Below are 22,688 nucleotides of genomic sequence, written 5' to 3'. Positions count from 1 at the left end.
ATTGGTAATTTGCTTTGTAATTTAAATGGGATCAAAATTCATTGGTTGTTTTGTTAATACGGTATATCCTTTTTTGACAGTTGAGGAGCCAAGACATACACATAGTTTGTTCATGCTGAAGCCAATTCTTTGTTTTGCCAAGAAAGATTAATTAAAGATTGCTTGTAAATTATCATTCAGATGTTGGCAGTTGCTGAGCTCCGAATTAACTTAAGTTTTATCAGTCATTGTCCTTTCCTCAGTGAGCTTTGAGAATTAAGTACTGATATTGATTTAATATGAAGGTAAGAGTTTTTTAAACTACACAAGTTGTAATTGTCTAATAATGTTTTTTTTTTGTCTTTCAAAAAATTTTTATCACTAAAGTGATGGGCAAAATTTGAGTCTATTGTTCTTTAACTCAAAAAACTTCCCAATTTTATAGTTTCTATTTCAACTCAGTTTGCAATTAATGTCATAACATAATGACCCTGATACTCAAGGGAATCTTTCTTTTGATTTCAACTGATAGTGGGCTGAGGATTGGACAACATAAAGAATTTCAATTTTTTGAGACATTCAAGATAGAGTGATTCACTGTCATTTAAGCATTCCATAATTCCAAGCAGCGTGTTATCAGACAGAGAGAGTCTCAGATTTTTCGCAGCTGAAAAAGAAACCTCATCTTACCATTTCTGACCAAGTACATGTAGATATTGAAGATATATCTATCTGAAAGCCAAGTCACCAGAAGGTTACCAATAAGCTCAGGTGCTTCTTACAGAAAATATCCAAAGGGTAGAAATTTTACTTCATCGTCAAAATAAACAATAGTTATTAGTGTAAAACAAATCCACACACAAGAAGCCAAAACAAAGATAAAGAAACTGATTCAGAATTTTTGTTTTTAAAAGAAAATGAAACAAAATTCAAAATTTAGCTATTTTTGTGCCCATATACATGAGATAATAGTGAAACACAGAGCTAACGCAAAACTCTAAACATCTAAAGCTGGCAGTGTTCATAAAATCGACACTATAACGTGTTAGGAGAACTACAGACAGAGACAATGCATTAGTACCATGGTGAGGGCTTTCTTGGCACGGGACACCATTGGCTCCGGCAGCGTGGGGAGGTTGACACACTCCGGGATATGGACACTCCCACCATCAAGATCCACCACGATCACATCCACCTAAATACAAGAACAGGCAGATAAACAAAGCTTACTCTGGCCTTAAATCTCAACAGAATTTAATCACTAATAGATTATTTCTTTCAAATTGCAGTATGGAAATAGCCTGGCTATACCAACTTCAGTGTTTATCATTTACATACCAGATCAGCAGTATCATCAGCCAGGGAGGAATGGACTCCTGCGATAAACGGTGTGGGTGTGTTCAGGACCTCATAAAGCGGGGCCGGCAAGATAGGGACATACACATAACTACAAATTAAGAGTATTTCATAACAAAGTTGTGGTTCTTGAGAATGGATACTGTACATGCAAACTTTCAAAATGTAAATGAACCATAATTAACAGTGAACCAAGTATTATTCACATAGATATTTATTCACGAATAGCCAGTGGGGATCAAAGAGGATTAATTTCTGTGAGCAAAAAATTAACAATTGACTCGTGGTTATAGCATAACGAAATTTAAGTCTGCTCACAATGTTGCAAATATTCATTGCATATCATATAATACTTGCAGGTAGGTTTTAAGGAGATACCTGTATTTGAGAGGGTACTGAAGGATGTTGATGGCCTGACATGCGTCTGTGAGGCGGGAATAACTTTGAGAATGGAAGAGTATTTTGTGGTCCGTGAGCGCTGCACAGAACAGGGTCAGCACATTCTGTATTCCTGTTAACAACAAAAATCGACAATCATGTCAATTAATAACCCATTTCCATGGAAAGAACAATGACAGAAGGTTGCAGTCTTGTTCCCACGCCCATTACTGCACTGAAGACTAAGTCATTTGTCCCGTCTCTGATTGTGTATTGTAAATACTTCACCAATTAAAAAAAGTATGTGTGAATGTAATACGTACCTAGCTGTTGAAATAGCAGTGCTGTGGCACTGTGTGAGGAGGGGACAGTTCCACTGACTGGGGGCTGCAGGGCCTGTCTGTCCCCCGCTCCTATAGAGAACCGAACCTGAGGACCACCTGTCAATACATGGGGGAAACTAGTCATTACAATGATTACAACTATTCACCAATTTTCCTAATCAATTGGAACCTGACATCCATATACAAGCATAACCTATTACAGTATAACTATAACTAGTGACATCGATTGTCGTAAGTCTTGTAAAAGCCTAAACACCATCTGTACAGCCAAGTATCATTACACATATTTTCTCATCTTCTCTTTGCTACCTATTCTAATACATGTGTCTGTTTTACTCAGGGTGTTCAATGTATCTTATTGGAGAGATGCTGTTCAAGAAGTACACACACCTGGGGGAGGGACCTGAACACAGCCCAGGATGTTCCCCACCAGTGCCTCCAGCTGTACATCTAGCTTGTCTACATAAGCTGTGTAGATAATGCCCAGGCAGTTCTACAAAATACAACAACATTCATACAGTACATACTTCATAATATACATTACAATTGAACTTCGATATCTCGAACACTGATATCTTGAATACAGTGGATATGTCGAAGTGATTTTTTGTTAGCCCCAGCCGCTTATGTTTTAAGTATTTTAACCTTGATATCTCAAATACTCGGATATTTCAAAGTTTTTATACAGCCCATCTAGCTAGTTCGAGAAAACGAAGTTTGACTGTACTGTACTGTATCAATATGACTCTATACAAGATTAATTTTGCTCCCTGTTGTTATAACCTTATCATAATTGGAAAAGATTTTATCATCTTGTATTGTTTTGAGAAAAAAAACCACTTTCTTTTAATAAACCCTACTATCAATTTCCCAATGGCAATTGGAACAGAAGGACAACACTTTTTTAACTTCAAACACATACATGTACACTGAAAGCAAAGGTTAACTTCTAACCTTGAATGTTTCAAAGTAGTCAAGCCTTGAGACGAGTACGAGACATTTGGGGGAGTACATGAGGGAATGTATTGTAACAGCTGAGTCTTCCTCTGAGTCGCCATCGTCTGACTTTGTGGGCGAGATGGCGACACTCTCGCTGAATGTCAGGACAGACAGGTAGTGGCGGTCCGCGTCGATGTCCGTTAGGACCGCCACAAAGAATTCCGGTGGCTGCCTTTGTGCCGAGAGGGTCCATCCGATTGGCCGACAAAACTACAAAAATAAAGGACAGGATCTGGTAAATAAAGTTTATTATTGTAGTGCATGGAGAAATAATCATTAACAAGAACAAATATGTTAAAAAAATAACCAAACAAACTTTCCCCTTTAAAGTTGAAAGTAACTACTGACGGTTTTTTAATATCCAAGTTGGATTGCTCTGAAAAGCTCGTCACACTTTTTGAACCAGGCCAATTACTTTGTTAGTGCATGTGTGAATTAAAATTATGACATGTGAACAAGTCGAAAATCAGGACAAATCAAAAGCAGGAAACTTTTCCAGTATTTATGACCTTGAACCTTGAACCCTCCTTTATCTTTAATTCACTTCGGAAAGTGTAGATGAGCAAGAAGTTTTCCACTCATTTTGAATAGCTTTGTCTGATATAAAGTCATACAAGCAAAATCAAATCTCATCAAAACCAATGGCTTTAATGCAGGGTACTTAAAAAGAGTGATAGGGGGTGTTAAAGAGTATGCAAAGATAATTACCAATAAACATTTGGATACCGATAGTGAAAGTAGTGTCAAGGTTATACAACTGATTTACTACAAGGTTCCTATCACATAGTTGGCATCCTCAGCAAAAGACATTAGAAATGTAAACAATACACATATGCATGTCAAATATGATTTTCCTTGGTTATACCACAGATGTACTTGACAAGTTAATCTAGCTGTCAGGAAGGAAAAGGAATTATGGCATGTCTCCTACACATCCAAAGAATGGGGACTAGGTATGAAGTACATGCATATATCTCCCTTAACAATTTACTTAAAATTCTTTACGTCTAAATACATTCTGAATATTGTGATAAAATTATACATACATCAATTTCTAACCAAAATTTTATGAATGCTTTCCCTTGTTCTCTTTTCGACAATATCTATCTTTTTCAGAGAATATATATCTTGTTTTTTTACAGTCTCCATCTTTTTCGGCTTCTGATGACTGATATACTTATTAGCTCCAGTAACCTTCTATCATCTATTACACAGATAATAATGATTTATTACTAAAAACTTGAAGAAGTGCAAGAAAAAACACCCTAAATTAATGTGCATTATAGATGAACACACCAAACTCATTATTCTTTGAAGGAGCTCTGTATCACAGAGAACAGTGTACAAAGTTGGTGGGGCCAAGTCTGTAGTGTAGCTCAAGTGGTGGTGCTTGCAGCCGCTCAAAAATAAACTCCTACATGTACAAAGCCAGCGAATGAACCTTTGTCATGCCCAGGTCAACAACCCTTTGTGAAAATTACAGCAAAAATACATACTCTAAGATGTGCACCGCAGGAATTCTGCTCTATAAATTGATCCTATGGTGCAAATCAATTTCTGTTTTTTGCGGTTGAATTCAAGCCTGTCTTCCTCTGTATTTTTTTTATTTCACTTGGTGCCTTTCGCAATAAGGACTCATTGTAATTTTAATGAGGTTACACTTCAGAACGAAGCATGCACTGCAGGCATTAATCAAGACATGTACAGCCAGAAACTCATCTCTACATAAAATAACTTGCATTCAAAGTTTTCATTTCCAAAGTGTTTTAAATTCTTTTTACTGGCCTTGGAAGTTAAAGTTTTTATAAAAATGATTCACGTATTTATTATAATTATATATTGTATCACATTTAAACTATATGATACACAACTTTAAAAGAGCTGCTGTTGATCAAGTGACATGATCAATACAGAATTGCCATTGATTGCATTTGTTAGTCATTTGATGAAAACTATGGTGTTATCAGTGTTTTTTCTACATTTTAATAGCCCCCCCCCCCCCATTGTTTTAAGCATGCTATACTCACAACCTACATAGGTGATTGTTGCTCAAATCTAGGAGATTTTGATTTTCCTTTTATACCTGGACCATGTTTAGATGTTTAGGGTGACATTAACTTGATTAAGAAATTGGGACCTGCAAGAATATGTGGTGAATTGCCCCCCCCCCCTTTCGATATGTTAACTTAAAATACTGTATACTGCAGCAAGAGTCTGACATCCCCTGGTCTTTGACCAGATGGATATGCTTGGATAAAATATTGATACATATGGAGAGGATGTAGAAGTGTCTAGCAGCTCAAGATATTGAGGTCAAAATGACATACTTGGGGCGAGATATTAGAACTTATAGAGAAGATGCAGAATTTGTCTGGCTCTCCAAGCTACTGGGACACAGTGTTATGGTTGGAGTGAAATGCTGGAATTCAGGGAGGATGTAGTTGTGGCTGGCTGGTGCTTCTGTGGATCCCTCTCTAGGATGCAGTGTGTGTCTGCCACTAATTGATCCTTACATAATTAGACCCCCCTCCAAATGTTACATGTGGTTGAGCATCTTATCACAAAGCAGATAATACTGATGCTGGTATTTGAATGATGAGAAAAGTGCTGAATTTTACCCGTCAACTCCTAGGGAGAGTGCATTCTTTTGTATAAAATGTGATGTAACAAGGAACTGCTGCATCATGATAAACAACAGTTTTCCTTTTATCTCTCTATTTGTTGGCCATAATATCCCTATGCAGTTTCATTGACTTTAAAACACATCACTGCACAAAAATCTCCTTTCAATGGGGTTCATCCAAAAAAAATGAAGGTGATGAATTGTCATGAAAATAGATAAGAAGATGACATGCTGATGCACCAGGTCACATGACATTGTGATACACTGGGCCATCTCTGACATGTTGAACCACCTTGCATTTTACAAGGATAGATTTCCAATGCATCAAGATAAAGAAAAACAAAGAATGTCTGTCTGCACTTTATAAACCAAACAACAGCAAAGAAAGCAGTGTTGAGTCTGGGGCTGCACTCGGCTTGTGTAAATGTCAGACCTATTTTGACTAAACCACTACAGATCGAGCCATGTAACAAATGTTGTAATTGATTTTTTAACAGCCTATTTCAGAAATTGAATTGACAGTTAGCACAATATTATTCAGCACAGATTAGTGCACTTACAAGAGAATGTCCATTACAACAATGCACATGTCTTTCTCAATGATCTTAAAATTTTGGTTTCAACTCAATGTACCGAACATCTTTACCATCAGTGAAATTTTTATATTTTTCATTTCAGAATTTGAACAAAACCATATGTGTTTTACTGCATACAAAATTCCTGTATGAAAATTTTCATTGCTGATGGATCTTGCAAAACCATATTTTTCATTATATTAAGAGGTACTGCATGTAAACATAATACCACTACCTAAAATCTTCAATAAAAAGACCCTCAAAAAAGCAGATTGACCTCTCTAATCCTCCACCTAAAAAACTCACAGCTTCTAACACATCTTATCGAAATTCCCCAATAAAAATAATCATGTGGGAAATATCTACCCAATACACAAAGCCAATAGTTTCTAGGAATCCGGCACCAAGGAATGAATGATCACAGGCGGCATTTGAGTGATTTCCACATATTTCAGTTTCAGGTGTTTATAAACTCTGATAAGCACTGGTCATATACCACAAACTGGCACTAAAGTGATTATCTTTTATATGTTTCCTGCCCATCTTATCACTCAAAAATCTTTCAAATATGTAGCACTCCAAAAGGGTTCAAAGAAGTTGGTATTTCCTACAAATTATCAATGATTCGGTGAGTATATGATACAGTTACATACTGATCTATGACCTATCAATTATAAAGGTTGCAACTAATAATTTTTTCAGATCAACTTGAGTTACAGTATATGCCTCTGGCTACTGTGAAAGGTAATGGATGCATTCTGTTGCATAAGGGTTTGATGGATCGCAGATATGCAGTGTTTATGTTTTCACCAAACAAAATACAGAAATAACCCAGGCCTTCAGCCTATCCTCTAAAGCTCCAGTCTTTCCCCCAATTTACATTGGAATTCAATTCTAAAAAGTCACAGCCTCCAATATTTCAAACTTCGCAGACTTCTGCTATTTTTTCTTCTTGGTTTGAGCCATGAGCAATTATACAAAATTTAAAAACCAAATGAGAGTGAAAACATGGCAGTGCAGAGGATATTGGAAGCTTTAATCCATATATTTCCATTACTGGGCACTTGGCACAAGATTGCAAAAAATATTTTCCCCATTTGTCTCCAGAATGCTCTATTATGTTGGGAATGGGAAACAGATTGGGAGGTAGAAGTGCTAGGTGTCAAATACATATACATAATCTACTAATGTCCACAATACTATTGACTGTCAACTTTACTGTTATCACGTTTCAGCAACTTTTATAAGTGTACTTTCACTAAGGATATTAACACCAATTATACGTAAAGCACATATTGCTAAAAAAGAATTCAAAATAAAAATCAGGAAGTTTTATCTACACATACACATAATTATGTAAAATATTTGTGTATTACTGGTAATTGGATGAAGTACTTCATCATATACCACACAAATGACAAAGCTTCATTTCTCGGGTTTTATATACAGCATCTGAGACAGCAGATGAAGGAATCCGAATCATTTGATACAGATTTCTGCCCTGGGCTTTCTCTAAAATTGATTACCATTTGTACATACACAACAGGCCCTGGCCGAACTGTGTGATGAAGCCCTTAATAGAGTTATTTCTACACACATAGCTTCCATTATCTGTCTGCCATCTGCTGGAGCCTGGTCATTACAGCAGATCATTGCTAAGACTGTGGCTACAGTGGGTCCAGTCACCACCTCCTGGGGGGGGGGGATAAATAGGAAGCCAATGCCACGGCTGGTAATGCCCATGTGGCAGCTGGTATTGCATTAGGTTCTTATTTGCTTGTATTGGTCAATACAAAGAGTTCAATACCCTGGATAAGTCTGTCATATGAAAAGTTCACCTTACATTACCCGACTGTCCCTCCACAATGAACTGATGGGACAGAAAAGTTAATTACTATGCTACTACTAAGAACTGCTAGAGTATGATGGCTAAACCATTCCATTCTCTACATGCCCTAACTACTACACAAAAGTATGGCTTGATGCCTTACAGGCTGCAGGTTCAAGCCCTTCTGCTCTCACAGAGAAACATGGCTTCCTCCTACTGTGTCAGTTATAGCTCCATGGGGGAGCCTGAAGCCGGGACCTAGCTATTTCCTCAGTGTAGATCTAGAGTATTAGAGAGAGCAATACTTCCTCGTGTTTCTGTTGATAACGTATTGAGATTACCCCAGTGTTGTGTCATCCATCACACAGTAGTAAATAGTGAGATAATGGGGAAGGGGGCAGCTGAATACAGAGCACCATGTGAAGAGGACCAGAATCTACAGAATCATGACACTTCTCTAAATCACGGCCAATTCACACCTTATATTGGTAGCTTACAATAAGACATATAATAGTTCTGAGGAGATACAAAAACCTGATAATAATTGCAATTACAGAACAATGCCTGTTCTGGAGAAAAAAGTTCAGGTATAGCGGGGACAATACCCCCAAACCAATAATCTAGCTCCGCTGCATTCTCTGAATACCAGTGTAAAAACTTTTCCGAACATTGTGCAAATGAATCCCACCTGTTGAAGCTGGTGATTTTTTTTTTCTTCATTTAGTTTCTTTCAGCTCCAGTAGAACCTGACAAATGTTGTTCTAGAGGAGGATATAAATTCTCGGTATACTCTCTGTGTACACAGGTTGTCTGTGTACCCTACTGACTTTTATCGACAAGATTTTTTAATGTTTTTACTTAAGTAGCTGTATACACCTAAAAAAGGCACTTCCACATAAAATATTTAGCTACTCTGACCAGCACTGACTCTGTCTGGCCAATGCTCCAATACAAGAATCTGTACCATTCATACAAGTAAGCATGACTAATTAAATGTTTAAAAAAAAATCAAATAAACAGTCTTTAAATATTGTCACATTCTTTGACAATGTGTTCAGCATTAGGTTATTATAATTGTGGTATTGTTTACAGGATGTTTTTTTTTTAAAACACAAAGGTCTATAAATAGCAAGATATCCCTATCCCTAAAAAAATCAATGTAATGAATGAGCTTTACAAACATCCATATTTAATATCGCAATCCAATACATGTATGTTCCTTGTAATTTCACACAGAAGAAAATTCTTTTGATTAAGAAGAAAGATATGGGCTCAAAACTTCAATGAGACAATGTTTACAATCTTTCTCCAAAATAAACCTTGGTCTTATGAATCGTATGATTGAACTACCAGCCAGACCACATCTAGTTTATACTTGGGCAGTTTCCGATGTCTCAATTGTTATTTGTCACACATCAGGAAGCTAGGGGGGAGACTGAATGAACTGGACTCCAAACATCCTATCCAACAGGAACTATTATTACCCAAGAGCCCTGAGGATTTCTCTCCCTCTCTGACACCTAATTAAGTGGGACATTGGCCTAATGTCATTCACACCTGGTCACTAAGAACCTTCATTTTCTTTATTACAACATAAATGGTTTGGACCAAAGGCAGGGACATGTAACAAATATAAAACAATTATGTTCTGACATTAATGCAGCACAAGTTTATTTACCACAGCGTGTGCTGTGGCCAGACTAAACACACTTTCCCTAGTTTTCTTTACCTGAGACACCTGGTAAAAAAATTCTAACACTATCTCCTCATCTGCACTTAAAAAAAGAAAGTGAATAACTTAATTAACGCATAACTGATCATGTGATCTATTTAACATACACACACAATCATCTCAGAGAACTTTGACTTCTCTCTGCCCAAAGGAACAAGAGAGTTCAGTCCACAGCAACACTTAGTTCACTGTACTCCTTTAACTAGACTAGTAGTGTGATGTATTTTCCGATGTATTGATCCATCACAAGTTCACTTAAAAAAAATGCCTTTTGAACTTTAAAAAAAAAACATGCTTGAAATTACAAGCAGACAGAGCTTAAAAGAGAATACCAGACTGTAACCAGCACGACCCCTACAGACTTAGTACATCAGTAGATCGGACAAATCATTGTTATCAAAATAACATGTTAAAATAGGAAACAACAATAAAATCTCTGACAAAGTCCTTTGAGTTTTCTACAGAAGACGATGGTAATGTGAACAGTAAACTAGGCAGTACTAAGAAAATCCTGTAATGACACAATATTGAGAGTTGGATTTCCTACCACTTAACACACTCTTAAAACCCTTCCTTGAGCATTATTATTTCTTCCTTGAACTACATGTGTATATCCTCGAGAAACACGCTGACCAAATTAAATAATCCAGTTGATCAAAAAATATGAGTTTAATTTTTTCCACAGATAATGCTAGTCCAGCATCAGATTTATTGAAAAGGGCTCTATAAAAATCAATTGCATTGTGAGGGAAGCATTACATGGAGGGAATTTCATAATAATGTTTCCTTGATTAACAAAGCCAGCTGTTTTCATTAATGTGTGTTCTAACCAAAGTATTCAATGAGGGAGACAGATAAACATCCTTTACAAAAATCCCTTACAACGTACAGTTATAGTTATAGTATTATAATGACTTAAATACGCAATATATCATGATTTACATACAATGCTGAGAGGAGAATATTTTCCCACACCCTGTACACAGATCTGTCAGATTGCATCAGTCTGTGCTCTAGTATTCTACGAATTGTGAAGTTGTGTACCGTACAACTAGACTTACGAAATAAGCACAGTGCAAAAGGACAGAAGAAAACAAGCACTGCATTGTGCTGAAGGAAAGAAGAAAAATAATGAAGAGCAAAGTCTTAATTGTAAAAAGAAAATTTAAGATATACAAAGCTTACTCTACTGATGGTGTGGCCATCAGGTATAAAAAGGTTTGGAACACACCCTACTCTAAAATGTAAACCATTACCAGGAACCATTATTTTATCAAATTCATTTATTTAAAAGAGCTTCAAGTACATGTATTTGGTACATTTTTTGTGCATTATAGACATGGAAGCAGCAGGAAAAATGTGACATTTCCTGTGCACTTTAAATACGACTTGGCAGACAAGGTCTGATATATACTATGGAATCATTTTTATTTATGTTCGTGGGTAGCAAAAATTTTCCTCGTTCATGGGGACATAATTTAGTTGGTAGAAAGTTGGGGATAATTTTAATAAATATTAAACAAATGCTTGTATACCCACGAAAGCAACGGACATTGGTCCCTCATGAACAATGATGATTCCACAGTATGGCCTTGCTATGGTTTTACGAAAATCAGAAATAGTTACCAATTCGATGCTCTGGGTAAATGGACAAGATTCCCAGTCTGTCTCTGGAAATCGTTGAATAATCCGTCCCTCACTTGACCCATTTCCTGAAAAGTGTTTGTGCATATTGTCTAAATTAAGATCGTATACAAAATCACACAATCGTACATGAAATTACACAAAAAATGTTATAATAGCCGTATGGATTAATATAATCTACTTTAATCAAGTTTTGTTTCATGAAATGTTAACTTTGAAGAATTATACATGTTTGATGGTAATGAATTAAAAGTCATATGAAAATAGAATTAATCTAAATATCATGAAACATGATGTAAAATTCAACCAAACCTCATGGAATACCAAACACTTCTTGTTAAACAACAAAATCATCATGCACACTCATGTCACAATTTAGAATAAAAAATGGATAGAATATGGCTCCACATAGCAATAAGTTGCATGTCTCTGAATCTTAATAATAAAGGTACACACTAATAGTGTCTTTTCAAACATCATCCTGGTTTGGTGCAATACATTTTATCCATAATAAATGTTGAGCTAAAAATTATTAAGCAAATTTTAGGGTAAATTTTACATTAAAAGTTTAAAGCATGCTTATACTTTTGACTTTGAGTCTTACAGACCTAAATTGGTTGGTTTATCTTCTTGGATTTTTTAATTTAATTAAATATTTCAGTTCCTATACAAATGACTAAATGTTGGTATCAGCTGTGACAATTGGATGTTAATTTGTATTTATTTGATGTACATTATGACAAATTAGTGATGTGTGTATTAAGAAAATCTATTAGTCGTTAGCTTGAGTTGTCCTAACACTTCAATTTACACCACAATTTTTCATGTCAACTTTGATTCTGTGTACCAATTTAGAATATTTAGGATTTTGGGTAGTTAAAATTTATATTACATATAAAACCAACCCACTTATCAATAGCAATATAGAGACTTAATCAAAACAACAAAGAGACTAAAATGTTTGGTCTAGAAATATTTCTTTAAAGATATATTTCTGTACTTATGGTTCTAGAAAAAGTACAGTTTTATTTATCTTTATTTATTTTCTTTGCAACGATCTTTAAAGACAACTTTATCTATGTTAACGCTTTCTTTTATATTGTTAAATCTTTAACGAAGACAGCCTTTTGATTTTATATATACTATATGAAAAAAAAATTGTGTCCATTCTCCATTTAACTGATATTAAAAGCTATGTTTGCAATTCTTTAAAGTCAGTTTCATCTCACTGCTCTATAGGTCTTTCCTAAAAGATACCTATCTTAACAACTGTTCTTGTTTAAATTTTGCTTCAACACTTGCTTCATGTAGGAAATTTAAAATAACAAAATAATGACAAGTGGGGTTACACTGCGCCTTTGATTTTATTAACAATCATTTTTACTTAAATCAGCAATAAATAAAGTTCAGATAAAATAGTGTGAAAACGATCTGAAGTTCGATTTTTATCACTATCACCAAATGTCAATAACGAGGCATTTCGGGTTGACTTTCAAATAGGGATGCTTCGCACAGTACACAGTGCAATTTCAATAAAAGTTAAAGAAAGTACTTACTGTCTTTATCGTGATCATATCCAATCACGATAAAGTAGTCGGCCAAGCGGGACATTGCCTATGGAACCGGAAAATTTTTCATTCGTTTCTCTCTCATTTCAAGTCGGCCATTTTGGATTTTTTGACTCGTAAAGGTACATCCGGTCAAAGGGAGCTAACTCAGATACATTCTAAAAACAAGTATATGCAGACGACTTTTTCTTCTGAAGGAAACAAAATAAAAGTAGAACAAAATGTAGCGCTGATGGTATGATATGTAACATATAAATCAAAAGATAAAACGAAAAAAAGTTGGGGGCATGTATTTTTTTTAAGAGCTATGGCATCACTCCCACACAGGTGCTTGTGGACAGGACCGTGCACTACGTACCCCCTTTCCATTTTTTCTTTATTTTTTCTTTATTTTTTATTTATTATCATTAACAACCCCTTATATATGTCTCACGTTGAAAAATAACAGAAATAGCACGACTCTGTTGCATTTTATATTCACACTCGTTTCACCTAAGGGTTGTTAATGGTGATGAAATAAAAAAATAATTAAAAAAAATTAAAGAAAAAATTGGAAAAGGAGGGGTAATGCACGGTCATGTACACAAGCACTTGTGCACTCTTTAAGTTTCTACGGAGTGATCACATGCCTCTTGTTTCATTTCTCTGGTACTGTAATGAACATGTTTTGTTGTATTGTAAAATGATAATGTGAGACGTGAGTATGGAAGTATGGAAACCTATTACATGTAAGAGTGCTTTAGCTTTATTAGAAAATAGACCTAAACGTACGTAATAACCAAAAATATTACAAAATCATGCATGGATCAAGAAATTTTCCAGGGGGGGGGGGGGAGTATGGAACGCCAAATTAACATATATTCAAATATTTGTACCTATCTTCAAATAATTGTACCTATCTTCAATTCAATTGTACCTATCTTCAATTCAGTTGTACCTATCTTCAATTCAATTGTACCTATCTACAATTCATTTATACCTATCTTCAAATTGAATTAGAGATAGGTACAATTCATTTATACCTATCTTTAATTCATTTGAAGATAGGTACGATTGATTTGAAGATAGGTACAAATGCAATGAATTGAAGATAGGTACAATTGAGTTAAAGATAGGTACAATTGAATTGAACCTATCTTCAATTACTAAAATATTGGCAATAACGAATACTCCCTGTATAGTACGTCATTTCCGTTACGTCACAATAAAATCGGGATCGGGATGATAAAATAGGCAATATGATTTTTTCAACTTTTCGAAAGATTGAGCCTTAAAACAAACAAAAACTCATGATAATTGTTACCGCTTTAATGAATAGAGTGATTATCAACTGAATTATACATTCTTTGATAAAATTATGGAAAAAAATAAAGCCAGTTTTTTTGTTTAGGTATACGTTAGTGACCCTAACTACGTCACTACCCTAACTCCGTCACTTTTGGGGTATTCGGGTATACATGTTTTTTGGCTTACTTATTGATATACATGTATATTTTAATAAGTAAATGATGTCTTTTGCAAATATATTGCACACACACACACACACACACACACACACTCGTTTCCCTCCATGTTGAAATGTCTTCAAGGGAGCGTTCATTATTTTCAACAATACACAAAACGAATTGAACCTAGGTATAATTGAATTGTACCTATCTTCAAATCCTTTGTAGATATGTCTGAATTGAACCTATCTTCAAATCAATTGTACCTATCTTTAAATGAATTTTACCTATCTTCAAATGAATTAGAGATAGGTATAATTCAATTGAACCTATCTTTAATTGAATTGAAGATAGGTATAATTCATTTGTACCTAGGTATAATTCATTTGTACCTAGGTATAATTATTTAGAGATAGGTATAATTATTTACACCTATCTTCAATTCAATTGTACCTATCTTTAATTCAATTGTACCTATCTTCAAATGATTTGAAGATAGGTACAATTAATTGAAGATAGGTACAATTATTTGAAGATAGGTACAAATATTTGAATATATGTTAATTTGGCGTTCCATAGGGGAGAGGAGGGGGATCTCTGATGGATAATTGTGTTTGACACGGGTCCGAGCTGAGGCATTTTTTTTTCGGAAATTTTATTATGGCATATGGCACAGTATGTAAAAATCTTTAAATTTTGATAATGCAAATACCGTAAATTAAATTTTCCAGTGTGTGTGTTGTGTGTGGGTGGGTGGGAAGGGGGGGGGGGGGCTTGACCTCAGCTCCGACTGGCGGCTCCCTCTATAAGAGATATAGATTCGCGCATGTAAATGACAGTTTTGAAAAAAAAATCGTAGGTGAAATGAAGTTTCAGGGTAAATTAAACTACCATGTAAACAATTTATTTTTTAAATACAAGCTTTAAACATCTTATTGCCTGTCCCAGTTTGCCGTTTCCGTCACTTTTTACTGCTTTTCTTAATTAATATACATACGCATGCATGTACCTTTCAATATACGGTACATGTACTATAAAAATTCTATCGTTCACACTTTTTCTCTTTTTAATGGAAGAAAATATCTTTTATCCATTTGGACGGAAATTTCTGGGACTCTTCGCAAAGTTTTTTCAACATTATCATACCTTTCATGTCTTTTGCAATGCAGGCTTTATTTTGGTGAAACGTAAATCGATAGATGGGGTGTTTCAAAACAGAAAACTGGACTTTTTCTTTCTATAGTATACTAGACGAACGTAGCTTGGGAACAAAGGTTTATTAGGGAAAAGTGGTAAAAGCAGAAACTCTTTATATATTCATTTACCGTAACTTAGTCCAAAATATCTTCCTGGCATGTAAAATATCAAAAAACCAGGAAACAGTAACTCTGACCAAAGTTTCTGCTTTCACCACTTTTTGCTTAATATTTTAACCATCATTAATAACTTTGTGCCCAAATTACATTCTTCAACTAGAGTGAAATTATTTTTTTTTTCTTTTAAGTTTTTTTTGTTACAGTGTTTAAACTACATGCGGTTGATCTGTAATAAAAGTTCCTAGTGATAAGTACAATATTTTAGAATAGAGTGAACTTTTATTACAGAAGCAAATGCTTTTGTTTGAAACGTACCCTCTGTCACCTCGGGGTCTAAGGGAATTTTCCATTGCAAACGGCATGAAAAGTACCCGGATAATAACGTTTAAAAAATTGTTTGAGGAGTCCCGAGAAATTTCGAATTGATAAAATATTTCCCCAAATATTGTATACAACTTGTCATTTAAAACTTTTCTTTAACAATTTCATCACGTGTCTATACGGCAAAAAAGTTTATTTCAGGTATATTTGATGATTGCAGTATGAATGATGACTAACTGTGTAAATGTACATGTCTAAAATTAGACATACTAGTATAATATTTAATCACATGCACCTGGCGTTAAAGATAATTCTTTTTATAATAAGATAATTTCATCTATTAAATAATCATTATTATAGTATAGAAAATTATTTTATATAAAAAAGAAAAAAAATTAACGCGTGGCTATACAAAATAGAGACATGATCTATTCCAGCGCGTAATATATGATGACGCGGGTAAGGTATTATTTCTTATAGATATTTTCATTTTTCCATTTTTTTTTGTTTGGGGGGGGGGGGGGGGGTCCCTGATTACACTTGTAACGTATGTATACACCAGTTCAATACATTTCATCAAATGACGCACTTTCGGGGTTTGCATGATTATACGAAATGAAAAAAAAAAAAAACGAAAGAATGTCAATAATTGAATTTTTTAAATTGTACAAATCCTAAAAATTATATAAATATTCATATTTAATAAGGAATCAGTCTTTGTATAATTAAAGTGTTAATGTGGCCGAGGCGTCATCAAATCTATCATAAAACCCCATAATACTCAAAGATTGATTTCTTCTTTCGTATTCCAATAAGTAATTTAATATTACCATAAAGCCCTTCGGCTTTACTGGATTTGATCACGCCCCGACCATAATGATCACCTCATAATACTCAAAGATTGATTCGTTATTCCAATAGCAACGTACACACGGTAAAATGTTGGTGTATGGGGCAAGGTTTACCCTTACAGCTAGTGACTTTCTTTTGAGGTTTATGGAAGGATTGTGAAAAAGAAGAATCTTAGTATTTTTGCCAAACATTTATTTCAGTTGTTTTCCATTGAAAGGTACTAGTATGTGTGTTTATAATTAAGGAATAAGGAATCATTCTTGAAGTATTATATGTAGATATATGGTATTATGGGGTGATCAAATCCAATTAAGTCCAAGATTTGATCTTGCCCGACCATATTTGATCACATACTATTCAAAGAATGATTCTTTACTACTTATATGATTTTCAGCAATTGTATATATATTGAAACAGTAATCGATGAAATATATTGGATATTGGACAAAAATGGATTCCGATTGTGTTATCACAGACAAAGACACCGGAAATTGTCAATATTAAAATATGATTTATCAAACACATTTTTGAACAAGATAACCTTGGACAGACTTTTTAATGAAGAGGTTAATTGTTTAGGATCTTTTGATATTATGATTCGTAAATCAAAAATCGTCCTTGATCATTATATAACAGCCAGAGACATGTTATTTATGTCTCTGATAACAGCTGAATAATAAACTTACATTTTATGAAACATATGTTTTGAATTATTTTTATTAGTATCTTCATTCATTGTTTTGATAGATAATAGAGATTCTCATATGCAGGAATAAATTGTTCTGTTCACAAATGGACAAATTAGAAAATTAAACGATACTTACCTGTAAGTTGAAGTTTGATTGGAATTCTGTTTCGTCATCTTTATACCAAGGGGATTACGTGAGATAGCATTGCATCTGCGCAGACGGGTCAGTTTTTAAAATCACAACTTGGCTCATCAATACCAAAACATAAACACCCCAACAGTCCATACATGGGAGGGCCTTAAAGGGTGGGCACGTAATCCCCTTGGTATAAAGATGACGAAACAGAATTCCAATCAAACTTCAACTTACAGGTAAGTATCGTTTAATTTTCTAATTCTGTTACGTCATCATACCAAGGGAATCACGTGAGATTTTAAAGCATTGATGTGCCAAGTTGTTTCAAAATAAACCAGTATGTGAAAACCAATCAAACCTCTCCTTACAGAATTTAAGGTTTTGAAATGCACCGTCTTATTTGAAATATACAACAATTAAATTGATAACTGGTTTATTTCTTTTTAATAAAGCATGTTTCCACAAAAACTTTAAAGAAACACAAACACATCATTTGGTTTTTGTTACATCTAGATTGTAATACTTGAAAAAAGTTTTTTCAGAACTCCATCCTGCTTTGTTTAGAATTTCTGTAATGGGTACACCATTCCGTATTGCAGCTGAAGAAGAAGCAGCTCTAGTGCTATGTGCTGAGAATTTCTTTATATTGATTCCAGCAAGACCCAAAAAAGTCTTGATCCATCTCGCAATAGTGTTTTTGCTTACTTGCTTGTGGGGTTTCAAATAACTAATAAAAACTTTGTCACAACCATTTCTGATACTTTCTGTTCTTTTTAAATATTCTGACAAAGCCTTAAAAATGCACAAGTTTTCCTCTCCAGGAAACCTTTCTAGACTCATATAAAACGATTTACAACTAGGTCTAGATTGTTTAATCTTACCTAAATAAAACACATATTTTGAATCATCAACATTCATATTTGACAAACATATATTATGAATAGATTGTACTCTTTGGGATGAAATTAGGGCTACTAATGAAACAGTTTTCAAAGTGAGCTGTTTTAAAGATAGCATTTCATTGCAGTTCATATTTCTAATGTAATCAAAAACAATATCCACATCCCAAATCTCATTGTATCGAGATAGAGTAGGCCTTAGTTGAAAAATACCTTTCATGAATCTTGAGACTAATGGGTGTTTCCCCACATCAGTACCATCGATCTTTACAAAACATGATAATGCCGACCTGGCAGTATTTATACAACTGTAACTTAAATTTCCCTTATATAATTTTAACAAGAATTCTAACACATCATTTATAGTTGGTTGAAAAAAATGAATACTCCTTTCACCACAGAAGCTTGTCCATTTCTTAATGATTGTTGCATACTGACTCCTGGTAGATCCTCTCCACGATTCTTTGATGATTTGTAATACGTCTCGCGAAATTCCTTGTTCTTGGAATTTGATCCAGACACACGACATGCCATCAAAGTTATTTTCATCGAATGCTTCTCTTCGGAATGCGGTAGTTTCAGCAAGCCCTGTTCTTTTTGAATTATTCGAGGAACATCCACCAACAGTTCCAACAGACTTGTGTACCATGTCTGTGTCGGCCATACAGGGACTACCATCACCCCCTCTGCCTTTTCCTTCTGAATCTTTTGAAGAACTCGACTTATGACACTAAAAGGAGGAAATGCATAGAAATAAAACTTGTTTAGATTGACTGAAAATGCATCAATAAACTCAGCATTTGGATCAGGTTTCCATGCTACATATTTAGGCAATTGTTTATTAAGTCTTGACGCAAATATGTCAATGTCAAATGGTCCCCATATTAATGTACTAATTTTGTTGAATATTTTAGGATTAAGCATCCATTCTGTGTGGTCATTAAAAACTCTAGAACATCTGTCAGCTACTGTATTTTTAGAACCAGGTATATGAGAAGCCGATAGCCAGATCTCTTTATTTATACACCTAAACCAAATTTCTCTAGTTATCTTATTGCAAGATCTTGACTTACTACCTCCCATAGCATTTATATAACATACTGTTGTAGTATTGTCTGACAATATGTGGACATGAGCACAAGAAATCTTTTTACACAGAGATTTAAGAGCAAATAATACTGCTAACAATTCTTGTTCATTTATATGCAATTGTAATTCCTGTTCATTCCATCTACCACCAGTAGTTACATTATCAAACTCAGCTCCCCATCCACTACTGGATGCATCAGTTCTGACAAGAAAATTGGGTTCACCATGACAAATTTGCTTCATACATTTGTGTACATTTTCTATCCACCAGTTTATGTCATTTCTTGCTTCCAAGGAAATTTCCATACTTGCATTATAATCCCCTCGAGAATATTTTAATGCATCAATTTTGTCATTTTCTAAAGTACGGTAAAATAAAGGTCCATATTCAACTCCTGGAAAACTAGCCACCATAAAGCCAAGCAATTGAGAAATCTCTAAAATTTTGACTTTTTTCAACTTTAAAATTTTTTGGCAACATTGGTACAAGTTATCAATTTTATTTTGTGTTAATTTCACTGTCATCTCTACTGAATTCAAAATGAACCCTAAAAACACTATTTCTTGTTTAGGGATGAAGACTGATTTTTCAATATTCAAAATGAAACCCAAGCTCTGCAATTTGTTGACAGTAGTTTTAACATTTTCCCAACAATCATATTGATTATCACCTTGCAAATACACATCATCAATGTATGGAACATTAGAAAAGCCTAGTTTTCTAAGATCTGAATAAACTGGTTTCATAAGTTTAGTAAACTTTCTTGGGCTGCATGCTAAACCCATAACAAGGCAAGTGTACTGAAACAATTCTCCTTTCCACATGAATCTCATGAATTTTCTGTATTCTCTCGCAAGTGGAACTGAATAGTATGCATCTTTCAGATCAACTGATGCCATATAACACCCTTGTTTCATTAAATTCAGAGCCGATTGTAAACTTTCCATTTTGAAATGATTGTATTCTACATAACTGTTGAATTTTTTCAAATTCAGTATAACTCGATAACTTTTGTCTTTTTTCTGCCTGATAAATATATTTGATATAATTTCATCAGAACAATGATTACATTTCTCAATGACATTCTTGTCTAACATTTTGTAAACTTCTTTAGACACAATATCAGCTTCTCTTTCATTAAATCTCAAGGGGTATGATGGGCTCAATTGATTTAACTCATATTCATTTGTAATTTCAATATGACATCCTTTTACAGTGTCTAATATAGTTTTATCTGATGTAATATCTTTCCATTCATCTAAAAATTGTTTCAGTCTACCTGCCCTGAAATTTTCAGGTAACAGAACTTCAACCGATTCATTTTCAAATTTGATGTTTTTAATTTTATTTCTTACCCCATCAATAATCATTCTTGTTTCTTTTTGCCTTTTGTGAACTTCCTGTTGTAATTCCCTCTCTTGGAAGTTTGGCCTAAAAAAGGGACATTCCTGCTTCGGAAATAGCCCTGTGACCCAGACGGTCTGGAGTAAGGTTGAAATCTCTGACCTCGAGCTCCATGAAAGGTGCCTCGTCTCATATTCTTGCTTGTCATAACTCTATTGACTGCTTTATTGGTCTTTTCAATTTCATCTAAGCGTTTCCCCAATTCTCCCCCAAAAAGGAACTGGTTTATAGGAACTCCAGACGAAAAAAGTGACAAATAATTCACACTGTCTATGTCACTTTTTAAACATTCTCTTCGTCTCATGTTGAGTTCGTAATTCGAATAACTGAGCATTTCAACAGTCTTGATCAGTTCTCTGACTAACTCTTCTTTTTCTACATCTTTGTTTGACACAATCTTATCCAAAATGTTTACAAGTACTGTCACACTTTTCACTAAAAAGAGTTGACCGTATTGAAATCTGCTGTCAAGCGACTTGGTTGGAACTTGTAATCTGTTCCATATCAATTCATCGACTTTTGTGCACACGAGACTCTCGCAATTTTCTGGTCGTTTGATTTTCTCAGCAGATTCTTTCACCTGTTCGGCCAACTTTTTGTCAATTTTTACCTTGAACATAAGATCGTTCACAAGTTTTGCTAAGTCTTTGTGTATGGGCTCTGTTGTAACGTCTTGCAAAGTTACTTGTTCAGAAGCGACTTTCATAAATCTCGACTGTGACCCACTTTCGTTTTCATTTTTCCCGGAATCAGGTTTACCGGATATTGAGCCCGACAGTTTTGTTTTTGACAATAAATCATCCACAGTCATTGTATTTGACTCACTGTCTTTCTCATAAATTTCACCATCAGAGTAAAATTCATCAGACTCATAATTATTGTCTACATAGTTATTGTCACTTTTCTCACAAACAAGTTCAGCCATGTCCGACTTAAGTCCTTGAAAACCGGCTGTGATAGTGTTCGTCAACATTTCGAAGCATTTGGCCAAATTGTCAAAATTCTGAGAATTTCTGTTTTCAACAGACTCATTTCCGGTTTCTTCATTAACTTGATTTTGAGGTGAAGTACATGTCTCTGTCCTGGTGGCCATAGTGGATCGTGATGATCCTTGACCGACAGTATTTTTTGTCACATGTAACGTGCTCGGCGAGCTCATTCGTTCAAAAAAACTTTCATGTGAAATAGTAGTCAACGGAAATTGCACTGGTAGCGAGACTGATTCAGGCTTGGTGCTCTTCCCTCTTGAATCTTTCTCGCGTTCCGACTTTTTCAACATGGCGGATGCCATAGTCATGCACGTGTTCTGCGAACTCGTTGTATTAATTGGTAAGTATACTAAAGAAAATCTGTCCACGACAGATTATTATGAATTAAATGATTCACCCGTTAATTTTTTGTCCACGACAAAAAAGGGTGTAAAACTCCGATGAAATCTTCCGTTTACAACGGAATTAGAACTATTTAAATCGAAGCGCCCGTCTACTTCAAGCAGTAACAACGCACTGACC

The 22,688-nt window shown here is 34.7% G+C and overlaps 2 protein-coding genes across 7 annotated transcripts in view; both read right to left on the bottom strand.

The window, feature by feature from the left end:
• Positions 1 to 13,138, bottom strand: part of LOC128176043 (myotubularin-related protein 13-like) — a 35,997-nt gene extending 22,859 nt beyond the window's left edge. For 4 of the 6 annotated variants that reach the window (XM_052842060.1, XM_052842081.1, XM_052842089.1 and 1 more), the window contains exons 1-9: positions 13,015 to 13,138; positions 11,441 to 11,526; positions 3,012 to 3,266; positions 2,448 to 2,550; positions 2,037 to 2,153; positions 1,714 to 1,846; positions 1,318 to 1,426; positions 1,061 to 1,174; positions 670 to 711 (exon numbers count right to left, since the gene is read on the bottom strand). In XM_052842060.1, coding sequence (XP_052698020.1) covers positions 670 to 711; positions 1,061 to 1,174; positions 1,318 to 1,426; positions 1,714 to 1,846; positions 2,037 to 2,153; positions 2,448 to 2,550; positions 3,012 to 3,266; positions 11,441 to 11,526; positions 13,015 to 13,069 — 1,014 coding nt within the window. In that variant the 5' untranslated portion in view covers positions 13,070 to 13,138. The remainder of the gene's footprint in view (positions 1 to 669; positions 712 to 1,060; positions 1,175 to 1,317; positions 1,427 to 1,713; positions 1,847 to 2,036; positions 2,154 to 2,447; positions 2,551 to 3,011; positions 3,267 to 11,440; positions 11,527 to 13,014) is intronic. The other 2 variants (XM_052842072.1, XM_052842097.1) reach the window with 1 other exon arrangement.
• A 5,074-nt stretch (positions 13,139 to 18,212) lies between these two features.
• LOC128165721 (uncharacterized) lies at positions 18,213 to 22,624 on the bottom strand. The gene is made up of 2 exons (XM_052830518.1): positions 21,129 to 22,624; positions 18,213 to 19,413 (listed from the first exon to the last, which is right to left on the bottom strand). Exon 1 carries the CDS (start codon positions 22,472 to 22,474, stop codon positions 21,140 to 21,142), a length of 1,335 nt encoding a protein of 444 aa, XP_052686478.1. The 5' UTR covers positions 22,475 to 22,624; the 3' UTR covers positions 18,213 to 19,413; positions 21,129 to 21,139.
• Between the last annotated feature and the right edge of the window lie 64 nt (positions 22,625 to 22,688).

This window comes from Crassostrea angulata, chromosome 1, assembly GCF_025612915.1.
Source record: "Crassostrea angulata isolate pt1a10 chromosome 1, ASM2561291v2, whole genome shotgun sequence".
Lineage (NCBI taxonomy): Eukaryota > Metazoa > Mollusca > Bivalvia > Ostreida > Ostreidae > Magallana > Magallana angulata.
The sequence above is the reverse complement of the archived record's forward strand: the minus strand, read 5'-3'. Positions and strand labels throughout refer to the sequence as shown.

What these genes read in the sequence shown, in the direction of transcription:
- LOC128165721 (XM_052830518.1), bottom strand. Translation starts at nt 22,474, where the DNA reads ATGACTATGGCATCCGCCATGTTGAAAAAGTCGGAACGCGAGAAAGAT.